At 43.1% G+C, this 27,885-nt stretch overlaps 8 protein-coding genes across 8 annotated transcripts in view; all 8 read left to right on the top strand.

Moving 5' to 3' along the window:
- Positions 1-688: 688 nt before the first annotated feature.
- The window catches only part of LOC137895222 (protocadherin gamma-B4-like), a 75,395-nt gene continuing 48,198 nt past the window's right edge, over positions 689-27,885 (top strand). Inside the window, exon 1 of the mRNA XM_068740705.1 lies at positions 689-1,063. Within this exon, the coding sequence (XP_068596806.1) occupies positions 689-1,063 (375 nt within the window). The remainder of the gene's footprint in view (positions 1,064-27,885) is intronic.
- On the top strand, positions 4,209-6,620 carry LOC137895129 (protocadherin gamma-A2-like). Its single transcript, XM_068740615.1, has one exon. The coding sequence runs from the start codon at positions 4,209-4,211 to the stop codon at positions 6,618-6,620; it is 2,412 nt and encodes an 803-aa protein (XP_068596716.1).
- LOC137895128 (protocadherin gamma-A2-like) lies at positions 7,670-10,081 on the top strand. Its single transcript, XM_068740614.1, has one exon. It carries the CDS (start codon positions 7,670-7,672, stop codon positions 10,079-10,081), a length of 2,412 nt encoding a protein of 803 aa, XP_068596715.1.
- Positions 11,133-13,544, top strand: LOC137895127 (protocadherin gamma-A2-like). The gene has a single exon (XM_068740613.1). The coding sequence runs from the start codon at positions 11,133-11,135 to the stop codon at positions 13,542-13,544; it is 2,412 nt and encodes an 803-aa protein (XP_068596714.1).
- Positions 14,596-17,902, top strand: LOC137895126 (protocadherin gamma-A2-like). Its single transcript, XM_068740612.1, has 2 exons — positions 14,596-16,980; positions 17,897-17,902. The coding sequence occupies exons 1-2, from the start codon at positions 14,596-14,598 to the stop codon at positions 17,900-17,902; spliced, it is 2,391 nt and encodes a 796-aa protein (XP_068596713.1).
- On the top strand, positions 18,398-20,800 carry LOC137895125 (protocadherin gamma-A5-like). Its single transcript, XM_068740610.1, has one exon. It carries the CDS (start codon positions 18,398-18,400, stop codon positions 20,798-20,800), a length of 2,403 nt encoding a protein of 800 aa, XP_068596711.1.
- LOC137895124 (protocadherin beta-16-like) lies at positions 21,491-24,168 on the top strand. The gene is made up of 2 exons (XM_068740609.1): positions 21,491-23,872; positions 24,109-24,168. The coding sequence occupies exons 1-2, from the start codon at positions 21,491-21,493 to the stop codon at positions 24,166-24,168; spliced, it is 2,442 nt and encodes an 813-aa protein (XP_068596710.1).
- LOC137895123 (protocadherin gamma-A11-like) lies at positions 24,327-26,750 on the top strand. Its single transcript, XM_068740608.1, has one exon. The coding sequence runs from the start codon at positions 24,327-24,329 to the stop codon at positions 26,748-26,750; it is 2,424 nt and encodes an 807-aa protein (XP_068596709.1).

Raw genomic sequence — 27,885 nt, 5'->3', positions numbered from 1 at the left:
GGTGGCCGAGCATTCACCATCAGGGCCCCTCGGCTTTGGAACGACCTGCCTGAAAATATACGGCTTGCAGATTCAGTAACTTCTTGTAAAACACTTTTGGAAACGTATTTATATAGACTGGCTTTTAATTGATGGTGTCCTCTATTTTAATTAGTTTTCATTTATTTTTTTATTTTTTTAATAACATTGTTTTATTATTTTATGGTTCTTGCTTTTAAACTGGGTACCTCGTCTCATCAATGTCCCTTGACGCCACTGTTGCATTTAAAAATCTGTTTTATACTGTTTTGCTTATTGATTATGTATTTTTTTGTTTGTATGGTTCTTGTTTATTTTTTATTGTCTATAAAAGCGCTTTGTGAATTTCATTTCTAGAAAAGTGCTATATAAATAAAGCATATTATTATTATTATATTAGTATTATTATTCGTAATATTCGTACTTTGGACAGTAAGGGACGCTGTTGGTTAGTGAAACGAAGTGAACAGACTTGACTTAGTGGATGCAGAGCTCTATTCTTCACAGTTTGGTCAGGGAGAAGGACAAACTGAGGCGCTTGAGCAGAGGGACTGAACGCAGATTCATTCGGAGCGAGGACTTTTAAAATCAAAGGATTACTTGAAGAAACTGCTTCTGTTCTCTGCGGACTGTATTCAAGAGGCTGCTGATATCGCCCTTTATTCACGCAATGGCGTTTGAAAAATCATCTCGCAATTGTCAAAAATGGCGTTTCCGTAGCAGGTCGGTATGGTCGTTTCTCCTGTCGCTGTGCTGCCTCGTTCACGTCGCGTCTGGCCAAATCAGATACACAATCCCAGAGGAGCTAAAAAGGGACTCTGTTATAGGGAATGTAGCTCAAGATCTTGGATTGGATGTGCAAAGGCTCCGTTCTGGCCGCGCCCGTATCGTGAGCAGACAACGCGCGCAGTACACGGAGCTGAAAGCAGACAAAGGCGTTTTAGTCGTGAACGAGAGAATAGACCGAGAGCAGCTTTGTGGAGACGTAACACCGTGCAGCTTCAGCTTTGAGGTGATTTTAGAAAACCCGATGGAACTACACCGAGTAACGGTCGAAATAATTGACATAAATGACAATTCTCCGACATTTACAAAAGATGAAATTAAATTTGAAATAAGCGAAATATCCACACTTGGATCACGATTTCGTTTGCCAAGTGCCGAAGACGCAGATGTCGGCGGTAATGGTCTCCAGAAATATATACTGAGTACAAACGACAAATTTAGTTTGAACCAACATTCGAGTCCGGATGGTCGAAAATATGCGGAGATGGTCCTCCAAAAGCCTTTAGACAGAGAGAGCGAGCAACGAATATCATTAAAGCTGATCGCTGTTGACGGTGGAAATCCGCATCGATCTGGGACAGTAAATATAGATATCGCGGTACTTGATGTTAATGATAATCCTCCCATATTTAACCAGACTATCTACAGAGCTATTATCTGGGAGAACACATTAAAAGGCGCATATATTACCACAGTAAAAGCAAGCGATGCAGACAGTGGATCAAATGGCCTTGTCACGTACAGGTTTTCAAACATGAAAGCGCAGCTCCTTGATTTATTTAATTTAGACCAAATTACAGGGATAGTAACTCTTCAGGGGCCAGTAGATTATGAAAAAAATAGGAAATATGAAATTGTGATCGAAGCCACCGACCAAGGAGGTCTGTCAGATTCAAGCAAAATGGTAATCGAGATTATGGACGTTAACGATAATGCACCGATCATAAATGTGATGTCGTTCTCCAGCCCCGTCCTCGAGGACTCTGCCTTCGGTACAACAGTGGCAATAATAAATGTGATGGATGCAGACTCTGAGAAAAATGGTAAAATTAGTTGCACAACAGACAGCAGGCTCCCATTTAAAGTCAAACCGACATTAACTAATTATTATGCATTAGTGACCGACTCAGTTTTTGACAGAGAATCTGTACCGGAATATAACATTACTGTCAGAGCGACTGATTCGGGATCGCCGCCATTGTCAAGCACAACTATATTGCGTCTGAAAATCTCTGATGTGAATGACAATGTCCCTGTATTTGATCAACCGAGTTACGTTTGTCACGTTATGGAAAACAATTCACCAGGAATGTCGATATTTTCTGTGAAAGCAGAAGACATTGATTGGAATCAAAACGCTAGAGTATCCTACTTTCTCGAGGACTCTCAGATCAATGGCAGTCCAACTTACGTCTCCATAAATAGTGAAACAGGAGTTATTCAAGCAGTGCGTTCATTCGATTATGAACAAATAAAGCAACTTCAGCTGGTAGTCAAAGCGCAGGATGGAGGCTCCCCTCCACTCAGCAGTAACGTCAGTGTGAAAATACTGATCCAGGACCAGAACGACAACCCTCCTCAGGTTCTGTACCCGGTCCAGACTGGAGGCTCTCTGGTGGCTGAGATGGTGCCTCGTTCAGCAGATGTGGGCTACCTGGTGAGCAAAGTGGTGGCTGTTGATGTGGACTCTGGACAGAATGCCTGGCTCTCCTATAAACTGCAGAAAGCCACAGACAGGGCGCTGTTTGAAGTGGGCTTACAGAATGGAGAAATCAGAACTATCCGCCAAGTGTCTGATAAAGATGCTGTGAAGCAAAGACTGGCTGTTATAGTGGAGGACAACGGGCAGCCCTCTCGTTCAGCTACAGTCATTGTTAACGTGGCGGTGGCGGACAGCTTCCCTGAAGTGCTGTCGGAGTTCACTGACTTTCCCCTCGACAAGGAGTACAATGACAACCTGACTTTTTACCTGGTGTTGGCTTTGGCTGTAGTTTCCTTCCTCTTCATCACCTGTTTGGTGGTTATTATATCAGTGAAGATCTACAGGTGGAGACAGTCTCGCATCCTGTATCACTCCGGTCTCCCTGTCATTCCATATTATCCTCCACGTTACTCGGACACTTTGGGGACAGGGACTCTCCCACACGTGTACAATTACGAGGTGTGCAGGACGACTGACTCCAGAAAGAGTGACTGTAAGTTCGGCACAGCTGGTAGTCAGAACGTGCTGATAATGGACCCCAGTTCTACGGGAACGATGCAGCGGATACAGAGTGAAAAGAGCATCCTGGATGAAGCAGACTCTCCTCTCGAGGTGAGGCTTTCCGTTTATAACCCGTAAGGCTTTTGACATGACCATCAGAGAATGTAAATAGATAACACAAAGAGTAACACTCCTTCTCTGGATGAGATGTGTTTCAGCACTAAGGACAGCGCAGGACGAATCCTCTTTAATAATTTTAATGTAGGACTTCCTCTATGAAAGGAATTAATGTAAAAGTTAAAGTTAAACATATATTTACTTCAGTGTGTTTATGTTTGAATATGTGAGAGGCTTTGTTTTCTTGTTTAATTCTCTATAATATTGTCGTATTATGTATTTTCATCATTTGGGCTTCAGCGGGTTGTTTTAAAAGGTTTGGTGAGTCAGATCATCCTGATACAAAATGTTGAAATCAAGCTTTAATGTTGACGGACTCAATTTTTTACATTATTATTCGTTAGATTAATGTAATTTCAAATTGAGCTCACGACCCCATCAAAGTATTCGCCCTAATTTCTCTGATTGGCACTTCTACCGTTTGACGTTAAAAAAAAAAAATAATGAAAAAAAAATCACGTGCTCTTCGTGATGAGGTCATTGTAATTGTAGAAACATTAATATTTTATTGCAGAACGAACAAGCATGTTTTAGTCCTTTTTCACGCTTCCTTTTAACACATAAAATCCTGTGCATAACGTGACTTGAAGTTATGCCAGACATGCAGTCTTGAAGGATTCACGCAAACCTGTTTAGGATGCGTTTCTTATTCTGCGGTATTTGTGATCACGTTGAATGAATTCAGGCTTGATCACTGTGTTCTGAACAGAGATTTCGTTCATGCTGCTTTCCTGCAGTTTTATAATATGAACTCTTAGGGCCGCTGTTGACCAGAGGGTCCGTCGGTTGACGGTCTCGTTGTTGCAGCACCTCCCGGTAAGATCGACATAATAAAGAAAGAGCACGACGGGAAAGCACAGAGACACGAGCAGTGGCGGATATTTGGAGAGGAATCTTTCATATTTAAATTCGTTTTTCTTATTTGGACGATCCAAGTGATGAATCAAGTTCTCCTGCTCGAATTCTTGGCATGTTTATAGGATATAAACTCTCTCAATCGCACGGATTTAATTCGGAGAGAACAATGACGAGGCAAGTACTGCTGTTTATCGCTCTCCTCTTCATCCGCTCCGTTCATGGACAAATCAGCTACAGCATTCCGGAGGAAATGAGCAAAGGCTCCTTAGTCGGAAATATAGCGCATGATTTAGGTTTACAGCCCAAACGTCTATCGTCAGGGAAAGCTCGAATTTATACCCGAGACAGCGACGAATACATCGAGCTGAACAGAGAGAGAGGAGTCCTCCTGGTGAAGGAGAGAATCGACAGAGAGGCGCTCTGCAGACGGGCGACGCCGTGCGCTCTCCACTTTCAGATCATTTTGGAGAATCCCATGGAATTTTACTCCGTCGCCGTCCAGATCACGGACATTAATGATAACGCACCAACGTTTGAAAAAAGTGAAATGAAATTTAAGATAAGCGAGTCAGCGAATCTCGGAGCAATATTTGTTCTGGAAAGAGCCGCGGATCTCGATGTAGGAACGAACGATCTTCAAAGGTACGAATTAAAACCGACTGATAATTTTATTCTAAATCCGCAAAGCAAAGCTGACGGGAATAAAATCGTGGAGATGGTGATGCAGAAGCCTTTAGACAGAGAGAAAGACGAGCTGATATCTCTCGTGTTAACGGCTGTAGATGGAGGAGAGCCGCAGATGTCAGGAACAATGCTGATTGTCATCACAGTTTTAGATGTTAATGATAACGCTCCCGTTTTTACACAGCCGACATACAAAGCTACAGTTACTGAGAATTCACCTAAAGGCACCTTTGTAGCCGCTGTTAAAGCCTCAGACGCAGATCATGGCTCTCATGGAAGAATTACTTATTCAATCACGAATACATTAGATAATGTCAGGAAGATATTTGAGATGAACAAAGATAGCGGAGAAGTTACTTTGAATGGAAACGTTGATTTTGAGGAGTCACAAAACTATAGAATAAATTTACTTGCCAGTGATGAAGGAGGACTCACAGATTCGTGTAAATTAATTGTTGATGTGACGGATATAAATGACAACAATCCCGAAATTAACATAATGTCGAAATCAAATGTGATATCAGAAGATGCAAAACCAAATACAGTCGTTACAATGATAAATATTGAAGACAAAGACTCAGGAGAAAACGGAGACGTTAAATGTTACATTAGTGAAAATATACCTTTCACTTTAAAAGCATCTGCAAACAATTTCTATAGTTTAATAACGGACAATGATTTAGACAGAGAGAGATCCTCTGAGTATAATATCACAGTGAGCTGTTCTGATGAGGGAGTACCCTCCCTCTCCAGCAGCGTCACTCTCACTTTGCAGATCTCTGACGTCAATGATAACGCGCCTGTCTTTGAGAGGAGCTCATATGAGGCCTACATCGTAGAAAACAACACACCAGGTCTCTCTATATTCACCGTGAAAGCTAGAGACGCTGACTGGAAGCAGAATGCCCGTGTTTCTTACATCCTGGAGGACTCCTCTGTTAACGGAGTGCCAGTCTCCTCCTTCGTGTCCGTCAGTGCTGACAGTGGAGTCATCCACGCAGTGCGCTCTTTTGACTACGAGCAGATCAAAGATTTCCACTTCCGCGTCAAAGCGCAGGATGGAGGCTCCCCTCCACTCAGTAGTAACGTCAGTGTGAAAATACTGATCCAGGACCAGAACGACAACCCTCCTCAGGTTCTGTACCCGGTCCAGACTGGAGGCTCTCTGGTGGCTGAGATGGTGCCTCGTTCAGCAGATGTGGGCTACCTGGTGAGCAAAGTGGTGGCTGTTGATGTGGACTCTGGACAGAATGCCTGGCTCTCCTATAAACTGCAGAAAGCCACAGACAGGGCGCTGTTTGAAGTGGGCTTACAGAATGGAGAAATCAGAACTATCCGCCAAGTGTCTGATAAAGATGCTGTGAAGCAAAGACTGGCTGTTATAGTGGAGGACAACGGGCAGCCCTCTCGTTCAGCTACAGTCATTGTTAACGTGGCGGTGGCGGACAGCTTCCCTGAAGTGCTGTCGGAGTTCACTGACTTTCCACACGACAAGGAGTACAATGACAACCTGACTTTTTACCTGGTGTTGGCTTTGGCTGTAGTTTCCTTCCTCTTCATCACGTGTTTGGTGGTTATTATATCAGTGAAGATCTACAGGTGGAGACAGTCTCGCATCCTGTATCACTCTGGTCTCCCTGTCATTCCATATTATCCTCCACGTTACTCGGACACTTTGGGGACAGGGACTCTCCCACACGTGTACAATTACGAGGTGTGCAGGACGACTGACTCCAGAAAGAGTGACTGTAAGTTCGGCACAGCTGGTAGCCAGAACGTGCTGATAATGGACCCCAGTTCTACAGGAACGATGCAGCGGATACAGAGTGAAAAGAGCATCCTGGATGAAGCAGACTCTCCTCTCGAGGTGAGGCTTTCCGTTTATAACCCGTAAGGCTGTTGACATGACCATCAGAGAATGTAAATAGATAACACAAAGAGTAACACTCTTTCTCAGGATGAGATGTGTTTCAGCACTAAGGACAGCGCAGGACGAATCCTCTTCAATAATTTGAATGCAGGACTTCCTATGAAATGAATTAATGTCATAGTTAAAGTTAAATATATATTTACTTCAGTGTGTTTATGTTTGAAGATGTGAGACGCTTTGTTTTCTTGTTTAATTCTCTGTAATATTGTCGTATTATGTATTTTCATCATTTGGGCTTCAGCGGGTTGTTTTAAAAGTTTTGGTGAGTCAGATCATCATGATACAAAATGTTGAAATCAATCTTTAATGTTGACGGACTCCATTTTTTACATTATTATTCGTTAGATTAATGTAATTTCAAATCGAGGTCACGTCCCCATCAAAGTATTCGCCCTAATTTCTCTGATTGGCACTTCTGCAGTTTGACGTAAAATAAATATCACGTGCTCTTCGAGATGAGGTCATTATAATTGTATAAACATTAATATTTTATTGCAGAACGAACAAGCTTGTTTTTGTCCTTTTTTACGCTTCCTTTTAACACATAAAATCCTGTGCATAACGTGACTTGAAGTTATGACAGACGTGCAGCCTTTGTCTTGACGGATTCACGCAAACCTGTTTAGGATGCGTTTCTTACTCTGCGGTGTTTGTGATCACGTTGAATGAATTCAGGCTTGATCACTGTGTTCTGAACAGAGATTTAGTTCATGCTGCTTTCCTGCAGTTTTATAATATGAACTCTTAGGGCCGCTGTTGACCAGAGGGTCGTCGGTTGACGGTCTCGTTGTTGCAGCACCTCCCTGTAAGATCGACATAATAAAGAAAGAGCACGACGGGAAAGCACGGAGACACGAGCAGTGGCGGATATTTGGAGAGGAATCTTTAATATTTAAATTCGTTTTTCTTATTTGGACGATCCAAGTGATGAATCAAGTTCTCATGCTCGAATTCTTGGCATGTTTATAGGATATAAACTCTCTCAATCGCACGGATTTAATTCGGAGAGAACAATGACGAGGCAAGTACTGCTGTTTATCGTTCTCCTCTTCATCCGCTCCGTTTACGGACAAATCAGCTACAGCATTCCGGAGGAAATGAGCAAAGGCTCCTTAGTCGGAAATATAGCGCATGATTTAGGTTTACAGCCCAAACGTCTATCGTCAGGGAAAGCTCGAATTTATACCCGAGACAGCGACGAATACATCGAGCTGAACAGAGAGAGAGGAGTCCTCCTGGTGAAGGAGAGAATCGACAGAGAGGCGCTCTGCAGACGGGCGACGCCGTGCGCTCTCCACTTTCAGATCATTTTGGAGAATCCCATGGAATTTTACTCCGTCGCCGTCCAGATCACGGACATTAATGATAACGCACCAACGTTTGAAAAAAGTGAAATGAAATTTAAGATAAGCGAGTCAGCGACTCTCGGAGCAATATTTGTACTAAAAAGAGCCGCGGATCTCGATGTAGGAACGAACGATCTTCAAAGGTACGAATTAAAACCGACTGATAATTTTGTTCTCAAACTGCAAACCAAAGCTGACGGGAATAAAATCGTGGAGATGGTGCTGCAGAAGCCTTTAGACAGAGAGAAAGACGAGCAGATATCTCTCGTGTTAACGGCTGTAGATGGAGGAGAGCCGCAGATGTCAGGAACAATGCTGATTGTCATCACAGTTTTAGATGCTAATGATAACGCTCCCGTTTTCACACAGCCGACATACAAAGCTACAGTAACTGAGAATTCACCTAAAGGCACCTTTGTAGCCGCTGTCAAAGCCTCAGACGCAGATCATGGCTCTAATGGTAAAGTTACGTATTCAATCACGAATACATTAGATAATGTCCTGGAAGTCTTTGATGTAAATGAGGAAAACGGTGAAGTTACTTCTATTGGAAATATTGATTTTGAGGACTCGCGAAATTACGAAATAAATTTACTCGCCAGTGATGAAGGAGGACTCACACATTCTTGTAAATTAATTGTTGATGTGACGGATATAAATGACAACAAACCCGAAATTAACATAATGTCAAAATCAAATGTGATATCAGAAGATGCAAAACTAAATACAGTCGTTACAATGATAAATATTGAAGACAAAGACTCAGGAGAAAATGGAGACGTTAAATGTTACATTAGTGAAAATATACCTTTCACTTTAAAAGCATCTACAAACGATTTCTATAGTTTAATAACGGACAGTGATTTAGACAGAGAGAGATCCTCTGAGTATAATATCACAGTGAGCTGTTCTGATGAGGGAGTACCCTCCCTCTCCAGCAGCGTCACTCTCACCTTGCAGATCTCTGACGTCAATGATAACGCGCCTGTCTTTGAGAGGAGCGCATATGAGGCCTACATCGTAGAAAACAACACACCAGGTCTCTCTATATTTACCGTGAAAGCTGGAGACGCTGACTGGAAGCAGAATGCCCGTGTTTCTTACATCCTGGAGGACTCCTCTGTTAACGGAGTGCCAGTCTCCTCCTTCGTGTCCGTCAGTGCTGACAGTGGAGTCATCCACGCAGTGCGCTCTTTTGACTACGAGCAGATCAAAGACTTCCACTTCCGCGTCAAAGCGCAGGATGGAGGCTCCCCTCCACTCAGTAGTAACGTCAGTGTGAAAATACTGATCCAGGACCAGAACGACAACCCTCCTCAGGTTCTGTACCCGGTCCAGACTGGAGGCTCTCTGGTGGCTGAGATGGTGCCTCGTTCAGCAGATGTGGGCTACCTGGTGAGCAAAGTGGTGGCTGTTGATGTGGACTCTGGACAGAATGCCTGGCTCTCCTATAAACTGCAGAAAGCCACAGACAGGGCGCTGTTTGAAGTGGGCTTACAGAATGGAGAAATCAGAACTATCCGCCAAGTGTCTGATAAAGATGCTGTGAAGCAAAGACTGGCTGTTATAGTGGAGGACAACGGGCAGCCCTCTCGTTCAGCTACAGTCATTGTTAACGTGGCGGTGGCGGACAGCTTCCCTGAAGTGCTGTCGGAGTTCACTGACTTTCCACACGACAAGGAGTACAATGACAACCTGACTTTTTACCTGGTGTTGGCTTTGGCTGTAGTTTCCTTCCTCTTCATCACCTGTTTGGTGGTTATTATATCAGTGAAGATCTACAGGTGGAGACAGTCTCGCATCCTGTATCACTCTGGTCTCCCTGTCATTCCATATTATCCTCCACGTTACTCGGACACTTTGGGGACAGGGACTCTCCCACACGTGTACAATTACGAAGTGTGCAGGACGACTGACTCCAGAAAGAGTGACTGTAAGTTCGGCACAGCTGGTAGTCAGAACGTGCTGATAATGGACCCCAGTTCTACAGGAACGATGCAGCGGATTCAGAGTGAAAAGAGCATCCTGGATGAAGCAGACTCTCCTCTCGAGGTGAGGCTTTCCGTTTATAACCCGTAAGGCTGTTGACATGACCATCAGAGAATGTAAATAGATAACACAAAGAGTAACAATCCTTCTCAGGATGAGATGTGTTTCAGCACTAAGTACAGCGCAGGACGAATCCTCTTCAATAATTTTAATGTAGGACTTCCTCTATGAAATGAATTAATGTAAAAGTTATAGTTAAATATATATTTACTTCAGTGTGTTTATGTTTGAATATGTGAGACGCTTTGTTTTCTTGTTTAATTATCTATAATATTGTCGTATTATGTATTTTCATCATTTTGGCTTCAGCGGGTTGTTTTAAAAGTTTTGGTGAGTCAGATCATCCTGATACAAAATGTTGAAATCAAGCTTTAATGTTGACGGACTCCATTTTTTACATTATTATTCGTTAGATTAATGTAATTTCAAATCGAGGTCACGTCCCCATCAAAGTATTCGCCCTAATTTCTCTGATTGGCACTTCTGCAGTTTGACGTAAAGAAAATATCACGTGCTCTTCGAGATGAGGTCATTGTAATTGTATAAACATTAATATTTTATTGCAGAATGAACACGCTTGTTTTTGTCCTTTTTTACGCTTCCTTTTAACACATAAAATCCTGTGCATAACGTGACTTGAAGTTATGACAGACATGCAGCCTTAGTCTTGAAGGATTCACGCAAACCTGTTTAGGATGCGTTTCTTATTCTGCGGTATTTGTCATCACGTTGAATGAATTCAGGCTTGATCACTGTGTTCTGAACAGAGATTTAGTTCATGCTGCTTTCCTGCAGTTTTATAATATGAACTCTTAGGGCCGCTGTTGACCAGAGGGTCGTCGGTTGACGGTCTCGTTGTTGCAGCACCTCCCGGTAAGATCGACATAATAAAGAAAGAGCACGACGGGAAAGCACGGAGACACGAGCAGTGGCGGATATTTGGAGAGGAATCTTTGATATTTATATTCGTTTTTCTTATTTGGACGATCCAAGTGATGAATCAAGTTCTCATGCTCGTATTCTTGGCATGTTTGTAGGATATAAACTCTCTCAATCGCACGGATTTAATTCGGAGAGAACAATGACGAGGCAAGTACTGCTGTTTATCGCTCTCCTCTTCATCGGCTCCGTTCATGGACAAATCAGCTACAGCATTCCGGAGGAAATGAGCAAAGGCTCCTTGGTCGGAAATATAGCGCATGATTTAGGTTTACAGCCCAAACGTCTATCGTCAGGGAAAGCTCGAATTTATACCCGAGACAGCGACGAATACATCGAGCTGAACAGAGAGAGAGGAGTCCTCCTGGTGAAGGAGAGAATCGACAGAGAGGCGCTCTGCAGACGGGCGACGCCGTGCGCTCTCCACTTTCAGATCATTTTGGAGAATCCCATGGAATTTTACTCCGTCGCCGTCCAGATCACGGACATTAATGATAACGCACCAATGTTTCAAGATCAGGAAATCAAATTTAGAATAAGCGAGTCAGCGAATCTCGGAGCAAAATTTGTTCTGGAAAGAGCCGCGGATCTCGATGTAGGAACGAACGATCTTCAAAGGTACGAATTAAAACCGACTGATAATTTTATTCTAAAACTGCAAAGCAAAGCTGACGGGAATAAAATCGTGGAGATGGTGCTGCAGAAGCCTTTAGACAGAGAGAAAGACGAGCAGATATCTCTCGTGTTAACGGCTGTAGATGGAGGAGAGCCGCAGATGTCAGGAACAATGCTGATTGTCATCACAGTTTTAGATGCTAATGATAACGCTCCCGTTTTCACACAGCCGACATACAAAGCTACAGTAACTGAGAATTCACCTAAAGGCACATTTGTAGCCGCTGTTAAAGCCTCAGACGCAGATCATGGCTCTAATGGTAAAGTTACTTATTCAATCACGAATACATTAGATAATGTCCAGAAAGTTTTCCAGATAAATCAAGAAAACGGTGAAGTTACTTTGATTGGAAACATCGATTTTGAAGACTCCCGTAACCATGAAATTAATTTACGTGCCAGTGATGAAGGAGGACTCACAGATTCGTGTAAATTAATAATCGATGTGCAAGATATAAATGACAACAAACCCGAAATTAACATAATGTCGAAGTCAAATGTGATATCAGAAGACGCTAAACTAAATACAGTCGTTACAATGATAAATATTGAAGACAAAGACTCAGGAGAAAACGGAGACGTTAAATGTTACATTAGTGAAAATATACCTTTCACTTTAAAAGCATCTACAAACAATTTCTATAGTTTAATAACGGACAGTGATTTAGACAGAGAGAGATCCTCTGAGTATAATATCACAGTGAGCTGTTCTGATGAGGGAGTACCCTCCCTCTCCAGCAGCGTCACTCTCACCTTGCAGATCTCTGACGTCAATGATAACGCGCCTGTCTTTGAGAGGAGCTCATATGAGGCCTACATCGTAGAAAACAACACACCAGGTCTCTCTATATTCACCGTGAAAGCTAGAGACGCTGACTGGAAGCAGAATGCCCGTGTTTCTTACATCCTGGAGGACTCCTCTGTTAACGGAGTGCCAGTCTCCTCCTTCGTGTCCGTCAGTGCTGACAGTGGAGTCATCCACGCAGTGCGCTCTTTTGACTACGAGCAGATCAAAGATTTCCACTTCCGCGTCAAAGCGCAGGATGGAGGCTCCCCTCCACTCAGTAGTAATGTCAGTGTGAAAATACTGATCCAGGACCAGAACGACAACCCTCCTCAGGTTCTGTACCCGGTCCAGACTGGAGGCTCTCTGGTGGCTGAGATGGTGCCTCGTTCAGCAGATGTGGGCTACCTGGTGAGCAAAGTGGTGGCTGTTGATGTGGACTCTGGACAGAATGCCTGGCTCTCCTATAAACTGCAGAAAGCCACAGACAGGGCGCTGTTTGAAGTGGGCTTACAGAATGGAGAAATCAGAACTATCCGCCAAGTGTCTGATAAAGATGCTGTGAAGCAAAGACTGGCTGTTATAGTGGAGGACAACGGGCAGCCCTCTCGTTCAGCTACAGTCATTGTTAACGTGGCGGTGGCGGACAGCTTCCCTGAAGTGCTGTCGGAGTTCACTGACTTTCCACACGACAAGGAGTACAATGACAACCTGACTTTTTACCTGGTGTTGGCTTTGGCTGTAGTTTCCTTCCTCTTCATCACCTGTTTGGTGGTTATTATATCAGTGAAGATCTACAGGTGGAGACAGTCTCGCATCCTGTATCACTCCGGTCTCCCTGTCATTCCATATTATCCTCCACGTTACTCGGACACTTTGGGGACAGGGACTCTCCCACACGTGTACAATTACGAGGTGTGCAGGACGACTGACTCCAGAAAGAGTGACTGTAAGTTCGGCACAGCTGGTAGTCAGAACGTGCTGATCATGGACCCCAGTTCTACAGGAACGATGCAGCGGATTCAGAGTGAAAAGAGCATCCTGGATGAAGCAGACTCTCCTCTCGAGGTGAGGCTTTCCGTTTATAACCCGTAAGGCTGTTGACATGACAATCAAAGAATGTAAATAGATAACACAAAGAGTAACACTCCTTCTCAGGATGAGATGTGTTTCAGCACTAAGGACAGCGCAGGACGAATCCTCTTCAATAATTTGAATGTAGGACTTCCTCTATGAAATGAATTAATGTCATAGTTAAAGTTAAACATATATTTACTTCAGTGTGTTTATGTTTGAATATGTGAGACACTTTGTTTTCTTGTTTAATTCTCTATAATATTGTCGTATTATGTATTTTCATCATTTGGGCTTCAGCGAGTTGTTTTAAAAGGTTTGGTGAGTCAGATCATCCTGATACAAAATGTTGAAATCAAGCTTTAATGTTGACAGACTCCATTTTTTACATTATTATTCGTTAGATTAATGTAATTTCAAATCGAGGTCACGTCCCCATCAAAGTATTCGCCCTAATTTCTCTGATTGGCACTTCTGCAGTTTGACGTAAACAAAATATCACGTGCTCTTCGAGATGAGGTCATTGTAATTGTAGAAACATTAATATTTTATTGCAGAACGAACAAGCTTGTTTTTGTCCTTTTTTACGCTTCCTTTTAGCACATAAAATCCTGTGCATAACGTGACTTGAAGTTATGACAGACATGCAGCCTTAGTCTTGAAGGATTCACGCAAACCTGTTTAGGATCCGTTTCTTATTCTGCGGTATTTGTGATTACGTTGAATGAATTCAGGCTTGATCACTGTGTTCTGAACAGAGATTTAGTTCATGCTGCTTTCCTGCAGTTTTATAATATGAACTCTTAGGGCCGCTGTTGACCAGAGGGTCGTCGGTTGACGGTCTCGTTGTTGCAGCACCTCCCGGTAAGATCGACATAATAAAGAAAGAGCACGACGGGAAAGCACGGAGACACGAGCAGTGGCGGATATTTGAAGAGGAATCTTTGATATTTATATTCGTTTTTCTTATTTGGACGATCCAAGTGATGAATCAAGTTCTCATGCTCGAATTCTTGGCATGTTTATAGGATATAAACTCTCTCAATCGCACGGATTTAATTCGGAGAGAACAATGACGAGGCAAGTACTGCTGTTTATCGCTCTCCTCTTCATCCGCTCCGTTCATGGACAAATCAGCTACAGCATTCCGGAGGAAATGAGCAAAGGCTCCTTAGTCGGAAATATAGCGCATGATTTAGGTTTACAGCCCAAACGTCTATCGTCAGGGAAAGCTCGAATTTATACCCGAGACAGCGACGAATACATCGAGCTGAACAGAGAGAGAGGAGTCCTCCTGGTGAAGGAGAGAATCGACAGAGAGGCGCTCTGCAGACGGGCGACGCCGTGCGCTCTCCACTTTCAGATCATTTTGGAGAATCCCATGGAATTTTACTCCGTCGCCGTCCAGATCACGGACATTAATGATAACGCACCAACGTTTGAAAAAAGTGAAATGAAATTTAAGATAAGCGAGTCAGCGAATATCGGAGCAAAATTTGTTCTGGAAAGAGCCGCGGATCTCGATGTAGGAACGAACGATCTTCAAAGGTACGAATTAAAACCGACTGATAATTTTATTCTAAATCTGCATAGCAAAACTGACGGGAATAAAATCGTGGAGATGGTGCTGCAGAAGCCTTTAGACAGAGAGAAAGACGAGCAGATATCTCTCGTGTTAACGGCTGTAGATGGAGGAGAGCCGCAGATGTCAGGAACAATGCTGATTGTCATCACAGTTTTAGATGTTAATGATAACGCTCCCGTTTTTACACAGCCGACATACAAAGCTACAGTTACTGAGAATTCACCTAAAGGCACCTTTGTAGCCGCTGTTAAAGCCTCAGACGCAGATCATGGCTCTAATGGTAAAGTTACGTATTCAATCACAAATACATTAGATGACGTCAGGAAGATATTTGAGATGAACAAAGATAGCGGAGAAGTTACTTTGATTGGAAATATTGATTTTGAGGACTCGCGAAATTACGAAATAAATTTACTTGCCAGTGATGAAGGAGGACTCACAGATTCTTGTAAATTAATTGTTGATGTGACGGATATAAATGACAACAAACCCGAAATTAACATAATGTCGAAATCAAATGTGATATCAGAAGACGCTAAACTAAATACAGTCGTTACAATGATAAATATTGAAGACAAAGACTCAGGAGAAAACGGAGACGTTAAATGTTACATTAGTGAAAATATACCTTTCACTTTAAAAGCATCTACAAACAATTTCTATAGTTTAATAACGGACAGTGATTTAGACAGAGAGAGATCCTCTGAGTATAACATCACAGTGAGCTGTTCTGATGAGGGAGTACCCTCCCTTTCCAGCAGCGTCACTCTCACCTTGCAGATCTCTGACGTCAATGATAACGCGCCTGTCTTTGAGAGGAGCTCATATGAGGCCTACATCGTAGAAAACAACACACCAGGTCTCTCTATATTCACCGTGAGAGCTAGAGACGCTGACTGGAAGCAGAATGCCCGTGTTTCTTACATCCTGGAGGACTCCTCTGTTAACGGAGTGCCAGTCTCCTCCTTCGTGTCCGTCAGTGCTGACAGTGGAGTCATCCACGCAGTGCGCTCTTTTGACTACGAGCAGATCAAAGATTTCCACTTCCGCGTCAAAGCGCAGGATGGAGGCTCCCCTCCACTCAGTAGTAACGTCAGTGTGAAAATACTGATCCAGGACCAGAACGACAACCCTCCTCAGGTTCTGTACCCGGTCCAGACTGGAGGCTCTCTGGTGGCTGAGATGGTGCCTCGTTCAGCAGATGTGGGCTACCTGGTGAGCAAAGTGGTGGCTGTTGATGTGGACTCTGGACAGAATGCCTGGCTCTCCTATAAACTGCAGAAAGCCACAGACAGGGCGCTGTTTGAAGTGGGCTTACAGAATGGAGAAATCAGAACTATCCGCCAAGTGTCTGATAAAGATGCTGTGAAGCAAAGACTGGCTGTTATAGTGGAGGACAACGGGCAGCCCTCTCGTTCAGCTACAGTCATTGTTAACGTGGCGGTGGCGGACAGCTTCCCTGAAGTGCTGTCGGAGTTCACTGACTTTCCACACGACAAGGAGTACAATGACAACCTGACTTTTTACCTGGTGTTGGCTTTGGCTGTAGTTTCCTTCCTCTTCATCACCTGTTTGGTGGTTATTATATCAGTGAAGATCTACAGGTGGAGACAGTCTCGCATCCTGTATCACTCCGGTCTCCCTGTCATTCCATATTATCCTCCACGTTACTCGGACACTTTGGGGACAGGGACTCTCCCACACGTGTACAATTACGAGGTGTGCAGGACGACTGACTCCAGAAAGAGTGACTGTAAGTTCGGCACAGCTGGTAGTCAGAACGTGCTGATAATGGACCCCAGTTCTACAGGAACGATGCAGCGGATACAGAGTGAAAAGAACATCCTGGATGAAGCAGACTCTCCTCTCGAGGTTAGCTTGATCTTTTTTATAATAACATTAATAATAATAATAATTCTGCAATTTCATATGATTGGATATGAATTCAAACTATTGCTTAGCGTTGATGTATTTTCTCTTTATGCGTTCATTAAGAGTGAATTGCTGATCGCTCTGGAGGCAAATCGTTGTTGTTGCACCATGGACAGCATCTCAGTGTTTGATTTCTTGCTGCTGCTTTCACATTGCGAGTTTTTCAGAAGGAATATTACTGGATTCACGAATCATGACACATTGATGATGGGTAACTTTGGTTTTTGTTCACATATAATAGCAATAATTTAATTGTTAATTGTTTAAAGTGGTTGATCTTTCTTTACGTACAAATTATGAATTTAATTGTATCATGGCATATATTTTTTTTATTTTAGACTGCATTGATTAGTAAATTATTTGACAATTTATTCTACTTTTAATTGAGATCATTTGCATTTAGTCCTTCAGGTCATTTTTAGAATAAGTTCAGTCATATTCTTTCCTTCAACTTTTTTTCTTGCGTGATTCAACAATTTATATTGTGAACAATGTCCTAATAATATTAGTTCTAGTCGTATAGGTGTATTAATTGTGGATTATTTTCAGAAATAAATTCTCATTAACTTTCAAAGTGCACTTCACTGCTCTCACCAGATTATTCTAAAAGGCTGAAGAGTTTTTCGCTCATTCAGAGTTCATTCATTGAAGTACAGCAGATGCCCAAATAACTTATTCACTCACAAGTGCTTTTTTAAATCACTGCTTGCAGTTATTTTAATGTAAACGTATCTTCGGTTTTATTTTTTATGTTAATTTTCCTGTATTCATAATAGAGACAAAAGAAAGTCATATTTGTCCCTTTCCAGTCTTTCATTTCCACCTTTGAACCCCGTATTCCTGATTTTCCTGCTAGGTCTAATGACCACATGGCCTTTTTTCTCTACTATTCTCTTTAAAAAAAATGTTTTATACATAATGGTTATTTCAATTGTATCTTTCCGTTGATATTACGTCCAGTATATTAATTTAAATATTGTAGTTTAATGTCCACATTATTTCATGAGTACTCCAGAGCTAAATTTTATCTGATGTTCTGCAGTTTTAGAATATGGGCTCTTAGGGCCGCTGTTGACCAGAGTCTGGATGAATGAGAGGAGGTTTGTTGCGCCTCCCATGTAATATCGACACAACACAAAGACATCACGACGAGCAAACCGGGATTTTTTTTTCTCCTTGTGGATTCTTGTCGACAAAGAAGAAAACATTTCGATCTGATCTAAATCTGCCTGGAACTAGAGGATAATACAGCTCTTTATTTTAAATTATATCTTGAATTTCAACGTATATGGGATTGCTTTCATGCTTGGAATATAAAAAGAACACGGAGTCTCACTGGAAGAGATCGCATAGAACAATGAATCGGCAAGTACTCCTTTTTATCTGTCTCCATTGCCTTAATTCGGCGGTCGGGCAGGTCAGCTACTCCATACCCGAAGAACTGGCAAAAGGATCGCTCGTGGGAAATATAGCACAAGATTTAGGTTTAGAAATGAAACGTATGATATCAGGAAAAGCTCAAATCTACTCAAGAAACACCGAAGAGTACATCGAGCTGAACAGAGACAGAGGCGTCCTCCTCGTCAAAGAGAGGATCGACAGAGAGGCTCTGTGTACAGAGACGGCCCTGTGCGCTGTGCATTTTCAAATTATTTTAGAGAATCCAATGGAGTTTTACTCTGTTACCGTGCAGATTACTGATATAAATGACAATCCACCTGCCTTCGAAAAAGGTGAGATGAAATTCAAAATTAGTGAGTCGGCCATAGCTGGAGCAAAATTTGTTCTGGAAAGAGCTGCGGATCTCGACGTAGGAATAAATGACCTGCAAAGGTATGAATTAAAACCAACGAATAATTTTGCTCTTAAACTACAAAATAGCCCCGATGGCAGTAAAATCGTGGAGATGGTGCTGCAGAAGCCTTTAGACCGAGAGAAAGACGAGCAGATATCTCTCGTGTTAACGGCTGTAGATGGAGGAGAGCCGCAGATGTCAGGAACAATGCTGATTGTCATCACAGTTTTAGATGCTAATGATAACGCTCCCGTTTTTACACAGCCGACATACAAAGCTACAGTAACTGAGCATTCACCTAAAGGCACCGTTGTAGCCGCTGTCAAAGCCTCAGACGCAGATCATGGCTCTAATGGAAGAATTACTTATTCAATCACAAATACATTAGATAATGTCAGGACACAGTTTAAGGTTAATACGGAAAACGGAGAGGTTTCATTAATTGGCGACATTGACTTCGAAAAAGCGCGACATTTTCAAATAAATTTACTTGCCAGTGACGAAGGAGGCCTCACAGATTCTTGTAAATTAATTGTTGATGTGACGGATATAAATGACAACAAGCCGGAAATTAATATAATGTCGAAATCAAATGTGATAGCAGAAGACGCTAAACTAAATACAGTCGTTACAATGATAAATATTGAAGACAAAGACTCAGGAGAAAACGGAGACGTTAAATGTCACATTAGTGAAAATATACCTTTCACTTTAAAAGCATCTACAAACAATTTCTATAGTTTAATAACGGACAGTGATTTAGACAGAGAGAGATCCTCTGAGTATAATATCACAGTGAGCTGTTCTGATGAGGGAGTACCCTCCCTCTCCAGCAGCGTCACTCTCACCTTGCAGATCTCTGACGTCAATGATAACGCGCCTGTCTTTGAGAGGAGCTCATATGAGGCCTACATCGTAGAAAACAACACACCAGGTCTCTCTATATTCACCGTGAAAGCTAGAGACGCTGACTGGAAGCAGAATGCCCGTGTTTCTTACATCCTGGAGGACTCCTCTGTTAACGGGGTGCCAGTCTCCTCCTTCGTGTCCGTCAGTGCTGACAGTGGAGTCATCCACGCAGTGCGCTCTTTTGACTACGAGCAGATCAAAGACTTCCACTTCCGCGTCAAAGCGCAGGATGGAGGCTCCCCTTCACTCAGTAGTAACGTCAGTGTGAAAATACTGATCCAGGACCAGAACGACAACCCTCCTCAGGTTCTGTACCCGGTCCAGACTGGAGGCTCTCTGGTGGCTGAGATGGTGCCTCGTTCAGCAGATGTGGGCTACCTGGTGAGCAAAGTGGTGGCTGTTGATGTGGACTCTGGACAGAATGCCTGGCTCTCCTATAAACTGCAGAAAGCCACAGACAGGGCGCTGTTTGAAGTGGGCTTACAGAATGGAGAAATCAGAACTATCCGCCAAGTGTCTGATAAAGATGCTGTGAAGCAAAGACTGGCTGTTATAGTGGAGGACAACGGGCAGCCCTCTCGTTCAGCTACAGTCATTGTTAACGTGGCGGTGGCGGACAGCTTCCCTGAAGTGCTGTCGGAGTTCACTGACTTTCCACACGACAAGGAGTACAATGACAACCTGACTTTTTACCTGGTGTTGGCTTTGGCTGTAGTTTCCTTCCTCTTCATCACCTGTTTGGTGGTTATTATATCAGTGAAGATCTACAGGTGGAGACAGTCTCGCATCCTGTATCACTCCGGTCTCCCTGTCATTCCATATTATCCTCCACGTTACTCGGACACTTTGGGGACGGGGACTCTCCCACACGTGTACAATTACGAGGTGTGCAGGACGACTGACTCCAGAAAGAGTGACTGTAAGTTCGGCACAGCTGGTAGTCAGAACGTGCTGATAATGGACCCCAGTTCTACAGGAACGATGCAGCGGATTCAGAGTGAAAAGAGCATCCTGGATGAAGCAGACTCTCCTCTAGAGGTTAGAAATATTTATTGATCACTACGTTTTGTTTGTATGCATGTCATGATACTGGTACATTAACTTCATCTAACATGTATTCAATAATAGTCTGACCAGAACACAGAAATTGACATTCCCATGCATTCAGCACCAAGGACAGCAACACTTACACTTCACTCCCATGAAGCAGCAAGTGTGTTGTTCTTGTTGTTTTTCGTCTGCTTCATACTTGCCTTTCATTCTCAAAATCCAGAACCGTTTAATTTCGTATTATAGCATCGAAATATATTATTATAGCAATTTGAGGATCATTTTATATTTATGAAAAAATATTTTGGGGAAATATCTGTTTAGGCTAAAATAATAATTATCTGTGGTTTTCAGATCGCCATCATTACTGGCCTATCACAGAATTAACATGCACGGATCTATTTTATTCGTTGTAATTTGCATTTTCAACTCAAAGTGTCGCTGTTGGAAAGCGTGTTGCGACATAACTGGATGAGTTATTTATTTATATTCTGCGTGCGACGTGCCCCCTTTATACGTCGGCCACAAGAGGAGAAGCACAGAAAACACAATACGCGCTCATGCGGATCCTCGTGAGGACTCATTTCCACTGGATGTATATATATTTTAAATTGATCTTGGATTTTGTACGATTTTTTTCATCACCCGCCCTGGCCGTTTGATTTAATCGAGTGATAAACTACCTCGGACAGAACAATGAGACGGCAAGTACTGTTGTTCGTCTTGGTCCTCTGTCTGCGATCCGTGCTCGGGCAGGTCACATATTCTATTCCTGAAGAAATGACGAAAGGATCTGTCGTCGGTAACATCGCTCATGATTTAGGTTTAGACCTTAAAAGGCTGAAATCAGGGAAGGCTCGCGTGTATACAGGAGCAAGCGTAGAATATATCGGTCTGAATAAAGAAAGGGGAGTCCTTCTCATCCAAGAGAGGATAGACAGGGAGGCTTTGTGCGGAGAGACGACGCCTTGCGCTTTGCATTTTCAGTTAATTTTGGAAAATCCAATGGAATTATTTCGTGTAACCGTTGAGATAACGGACATAAACGACAACACGCCCAGTTTTACAAATGCGGAAAAACGCTTTGAAATTAGTGAGTCGGCTGTGATCGGATCAAAATTTATTTTGGACAAAGCTTTTGATTCCGACATTGGATTAAACGGCTTGCAAAAATACTCACTTACCCCGGCTGATAACTTCCTATTAAAACCTGCAAACCAGGCAGATAGGAGTAAAAAGGTGGAGATGGTTCTGCAGAAGCCTTTAGATCGAGAAAAGCAGGCATACATTTCTCTGCTGTTAACCGCAGTAGACGGAGGAGAGCCGCAGATGTCGGGAACAATGAAGATATTTGTCAATGTGTTAGACGCGAATGACAACGCACCAACATTCGCTGAATCATTGTATAAGGCAAAAATACTGGAACATTCTCCCGCGGGCACGAGCGTCACGACTGTGCGCGCATCTGATAAAGACATTGGCGCGAACAGAGACATATCTTACCTTATATCGTCAAGCGAACGCATTCCTGATCTCTTTAAGATTAACACAAAGACAGGCGAAATTATCTTAGTTGGTGACATCGATTATGAGAAGATGAGAAGATATGAAATGCATATAGAAGCTGTGGACACTGGAGGTCTATCTGATTCCACCAAAGTCATAGTTGATATCATTGATGTAAATGACAATAATCCTCATATAAACGTTCTTTCGAGATCCGAATCCATATTAGAAGACTCGCCTCCAAATACTGTTATATCTATGTTAAGTGTAAATGATCCGGATTCGGAGAATAATGGAGAGATAAACTGTGTCATAGAAGATAACATTCCATTTAAAATACAATCTACCTTGAATGGATTTTATACTATAATTACTGAGATGGCTTTGGACAGAGAGGTCGCGTCTCAGTATAATATCACAGTGAGCTGTTCTGATGAGGGAGTACCCTCCCTCTCCAGCAGCGTCACTCTCACCTTGCAGATCTCTGACGTCAATGATAACGCGCCTGTCTTTGAGAGGAGCTCATATGAGGCCTACATCGTAGAAAACAACACACCAGGTCTCTCTATATTCACCGTGAAAGCTAGAGACGCTGACTGGAAGCAGAATGCCCGTGTTTCTTACATCCTGGAGGACTCCTCTGTTAACGGAGTGCCAGTCTCCTCCTTCGTGTCCGTCAGTGCTGACAGTGGAGTCATCCACGCAGTGCGCTCTTTTGACTACGAGCAGATCAAAGACTTCCACTTCCGCGTCAAAGCGCAGGATGGAGGCTCCCCTCCACTCAGTAGTAACGTCAGTGTGAAAATACTGATCCAGGACCAGAACGACAACCCTCCTCAGGTTCTGTACCCGGTCCAGACTGGAGGCTCTCTGGTGGCTGAGATGGTGCCTCGTTCAGCAGATGTGGGCTACCTGGTGAGCAAAGTGGTGGCTGTTGATGTGGACTCTGGACAGAATGCCTGGCTCTCCTATAAACTGCAGAAAGCCACAGACAGGGTGCTGTTTGAAGTGGGCTTACAGAATGGAGAAATCAGAACTATCCGCCAAGTGTCTGATAAAGATGCTGTGAAGCAAAGACTGGCTGTTATAGTGGAGGACAACGGGCAGCCCTCTCGTTCAGCTACAGTCATTGTTAACGTGGCGGTGGCGGACAGCTTCCCTGAAGTGCTGTCGGAGTTCACTGACTTTCCACACGACAAGGAGTACAATGACAACCTGACTTTTTACCTGGTGTTGGCTTTGGCTGTAGTTTCCTTCCTCTTCATCACCTGTTTGGTGGTTATTATATCAGTGAAGATCTACAGGTGGAGACAGTCTCGCATCCTGTATCACTCCGGTCTCCCTGTCATTCCATATTATCCTCCACGTTACTCGGACACTTTGGGGACAGGGACTCTCCCACACGTGTACAATTACGAGGTGTGCAGGACGACTGACTCCAGAAAGAGTGACTGTAAGTTCGGCACAGCTGGTAGTCAGAACGTGCTGATAATGGACCCCAGTTCTACAGGAACGATGCAGCGGATACAGAGTGAAAAGAGCATCCTGGATGAAGCAGACTCTCCTCTCGAGGTTGGAAACCCTTGTATTTATTTTTATTTTTATTTTTATTATTATTATTATTGGTATGTCAGTATCTGTGTCAACTGTCGTCTGTTAATTTTAGCATATAGAGTATTTTCTTTTTTCAATTTAGAGTCGTAATTTTGTACATACAATAGCTGGGGAAAAAAAATCGTTTCACCCTATAAAGAATCATATTTCTCATGTGCTTTCTTCCAACGTTTGCTGTTTGGGGTAACGAACAGAAAGGGCCGCTATTGGCCAGAGTGTGGCAGTCTTCGATAGGCTGTAACAGCCCCATGTGACATCGCAGACAATAAGACACGCACCGAACGCCTCCCGTTCTTTAAATAGAAAATGCGCACGGACAATGAACCCTGCGGTTTATTGTTGATCATTTACTTGATTCTTGGTTGAGGATTTCTACTTTTTTCGCATGGATTGCGGATTTATTAAAACGACAATGGAATACACCGACAGAAGACGGAGACGGCAAGTGCTGCTGCTGATCTTCGTCCTATTTGTGCCCTCCGTATTCGGGCAGGTCAGCTACTCCATTCCAGAGGAAATGGAAAAGGGTTCACTGGTCTGTAATTTAGCTCAGGATTTGGGTTTAGATTTTAAACGTCTGAAATCTGGAAGAGCGCGCATTCATTCAGGAGACCTTGTAGAATACATCGAGCTGAACAGAGAGAGGGGCGTCCTCCTTATCAAGGAGAGAATAGACAGAGAAACGCTTTGCGGAGAAACGACGCCCTGCGCTTTACATTTACAGATGCTCGTGGAAAACCCGATAGAAATGTTTCGCATCACAGTAGAGATCACGGACATAAATGACAACGCCCCGAGTTTTGAATCGAACGAAAAACGTTTTGAAATCAGTGAATCGGCCATTATTGGTTCTAAATTTGTGCTGGAGAAAGCTATCGATGCTGACATCGGTACGAACGATCTCCAGGGCTATTCTCTTTCTCCAGCAAACAACTTCGCATTAAAGCTGGAGAACCAAGCGGACGGTAGTAAAAAGGTAGAAATGATTCTCCAGAAGCCTCTGGACAGAGAGCAGCAGGGGCAGATAGCGCTGTTGTTAACAGCCGTAGACGGAGGACAGCCGCGCATGACGGGAACAATGCGCATCACTGTTAACGTGTTAGACGTAAACGACAATGCACCAGTTTTCACCAAGTCGAAATACAAGGCAACAATAAAGGAGAATTCGCCGAGAGGAACCAGCGTGGTGACTGTTAGCGCGACTGACAAAGATAGAGGAATTAACGGAGAAATAACATACGCGATATCAAATAGTGTCCGGAGATTAACGGACCTATTTCAGATTAATAGAGAATCCGGAGAGGTTATTTTAATCGGTGAAATAGATTATGAAAAAACGAAGCTCTTTCAAATTGATATCGAAGCTACGGACAATGGCGGACTCTCTGATTCTAGTAAGATCCTAATTGATATTACAGATGTTAATGACAACAGTCCACAGCTGAAAGTACTGTCTCAGTCGCACAGCATCTTAGAAGACTCTGCAGAGAATACTGTTATCGCTATGCTAAGCGTGAACGACCCAGATTCTGAAAGGAACGGAGAGGTGAAGTGTAACATGAATGAAGAAATTCCGTTTAAAATCCAAGACACAATGAGCGGATTTTATAGTTTGGTTACAGAGATGGCTTTGGACAGAGAGGTCGCGTCTCAGTATAATATTACAGTGAGCTGTTCTGATGAGGGAGTACCCTCCCTCTCCAGCAGCGTCACTCTCACCTTGCAGATCTCTGACGTCAATGATAACGCGCCTGTCTTTGAGAGGAGCTCATATGAGGCCTACATCGTAGAAAACAACACACCAGGTCTCTCTATATTCACCGTGAAAGCTAGAGACGCTGACTGGAAGCAGAATGCCCGTGTTTCTTACATCCTGGAGGACTCCTCTGTTAACGGAGTGCCAGTCTCCTCCTTCGTGTCCGTCAGTGCTGACAGTGGAGTCATCCACGCAGTGCGCTCTTTTGACTACGAGCAGATCAAAGATTTCCACTTCCGCGTCAAAGCGCAGGATGGAGGCTCCCCTCCACTCAGTAGTAACGTCAGTGTGAAAATACTGATCCAGGACCAGAACGACAACCCTCCTCAGGTTCTGTACCCGGTCCAGACTGGAGGCTCTCTGGTGGCTGAGATGGTGCCTCGTTCAGCAGATGTGGGCTACCTGGTGAGCAAAGTGGTGGCTGTTGATGTGGACTCTGGACAGAATGCCTGGCTCTCCTATAAACTGCAGAAAGCCACAGACAGGGCGCTGTTTGAAGTGGGCTTACAGAATGGAGAAATCAGAACTATCCGCCAAGTGTCTGATAAAGATGCTGTGAAGCAAAGACTGGCTGTTATAGTGGAGGACAACGGGCAGCCCTCTCGTTCAGCTACAGTCATTGTTAACGTGGCGGTGGCGGACAGCTTCCCTGAAGTGCTGTCGGAGTTCACTGACTTTCCACACGACAAGGAGTACAATGACAACCTGACTTTTTACCTGGTGTTGGCTTTGGCTGTAGTTTCCTTCCTCTTCATCACCTGTTTGGTGGTTATTATATCAGTGAAGATCTACAGGTGGAGACAGTCTCGCATCCTGTATCACTCCGGTCTCCCTGTCATTCCATATTATCCTCCACGTTACTCGGACACTTTGGGGACAGGGACTCTCCCACACGTGTACAATTACGAGGTGTGCAGGACGACTGACTCCAGAAAGAGTGACTGTAAGTTCGGCACAGCTGGTAGTCAGAACGTGCTGATAATGGACCCCAGTTCTACAGGAACGATGCAGCGGATTCAGAGTGAAAAGAGCATCCTGGATGAAGCAGACTCTCCTCTCGAGGTTAGAAATATTTATTGATCACTACGTTTTGTTTCTATGCATGTCATGATACTGGTACATTAACTTCATCTAACATGTATTCAATAATAGTCTGACCAGAACACAGAAATTGACATTCCCATGCATTCAGCACCATGGACAGCAACACTTACACTTCACTCCCATGAAGCAGCAAGTGTGTCGTTCTTGTTGTTTTTCGTCTGCTTCATACTTGCCTTTCATTCTCAAAATCCAGAACCATTAAATTTCGTATTATAGCATCGAAATATGTTATTATAACAATTTGAGGATCACTTTATATTTATGAAAAAATACTTTGGGGAAATATCTGCTTAGGCTAAAATAATAATTATCTGTGGTTTTCAGATCGCCATCATTACTGGCCTATCACAGAATTAACCTGGATCTATATTATTTATTGTAATTTGCATTTTCAACTCAAAATGTCGCTGTTGGAAAGCGTGTTGCGACATAACTGGATGACTTATTTATTTATATTCTGCGTGCGACGTGCCCCCTTTATACGTCGGCCACAAGATGAGAAGCACAGAAAACACAATACGCGCTCATGCGGATCCTCGTGAGGACTCATTTCCACTGGATGTATATATATTTTAAATTGATCTTGGATTTTGGACGATTTTTTTTCATCACCCGCCCTGGCCGTATTGGAAATGCGTTTAGAAATTCGTATGTCTAATAATGTAATGCCAGCTCATTTTAATTTCCAATGAAGTGCGTTTTCAGTGCCACGGATAGCGAAACAGCACTGTAGTGTTTTTTTTTCTCTTGAAAGTTTTCCATTTCCTTGCTTCTGTTTCACCAAACAGAATATTTACTCAGCTCTCATGGGCCAATATCCGTGCTCATCTTATCTGACCAAAGATCAAGCTCTTTATTTTATTTTTTTTATGTTATAATTGCAGCAATTCCCCCGTTGTGATACATTCTTTGCTGGTAAACTGAAAGGCAAAAAAAATTGTAAGTCATGTAGTTTCATTTTGTGAACTCGTTGGGCCGCTGTTGACCAGCGTCTGGTGATTTAGATTTATATATAAATAATACGACCTCCTCTCTGTACTTAAAAGCGAGATACTGTGCAGCGCAGCGCACTGTCGTCAGCGGATGATACGACAATTACGGAATATTACAA

This window comes from Brachionichthys hirsutus, chromosome 6, assembly GCF_040956055.1.
Source record: "Brachionichthys hirsutus isolate HB-005 chromosome 6, CSIRO-AGI_Bhir_v1, whole genome shotgun sequence".
Taxonomy (NCBI): Eukaryota; Metazoa; Chordata; class Actinopteri; order Lophiiformes; family Brachionichthyidae; genus Brachionichthys; species Brachionichthys hirsutus.
Note: the sequence above shows the minus strand (reverse complement) of the source record. Positions and strands in the feature narration are given on the sequence as shown.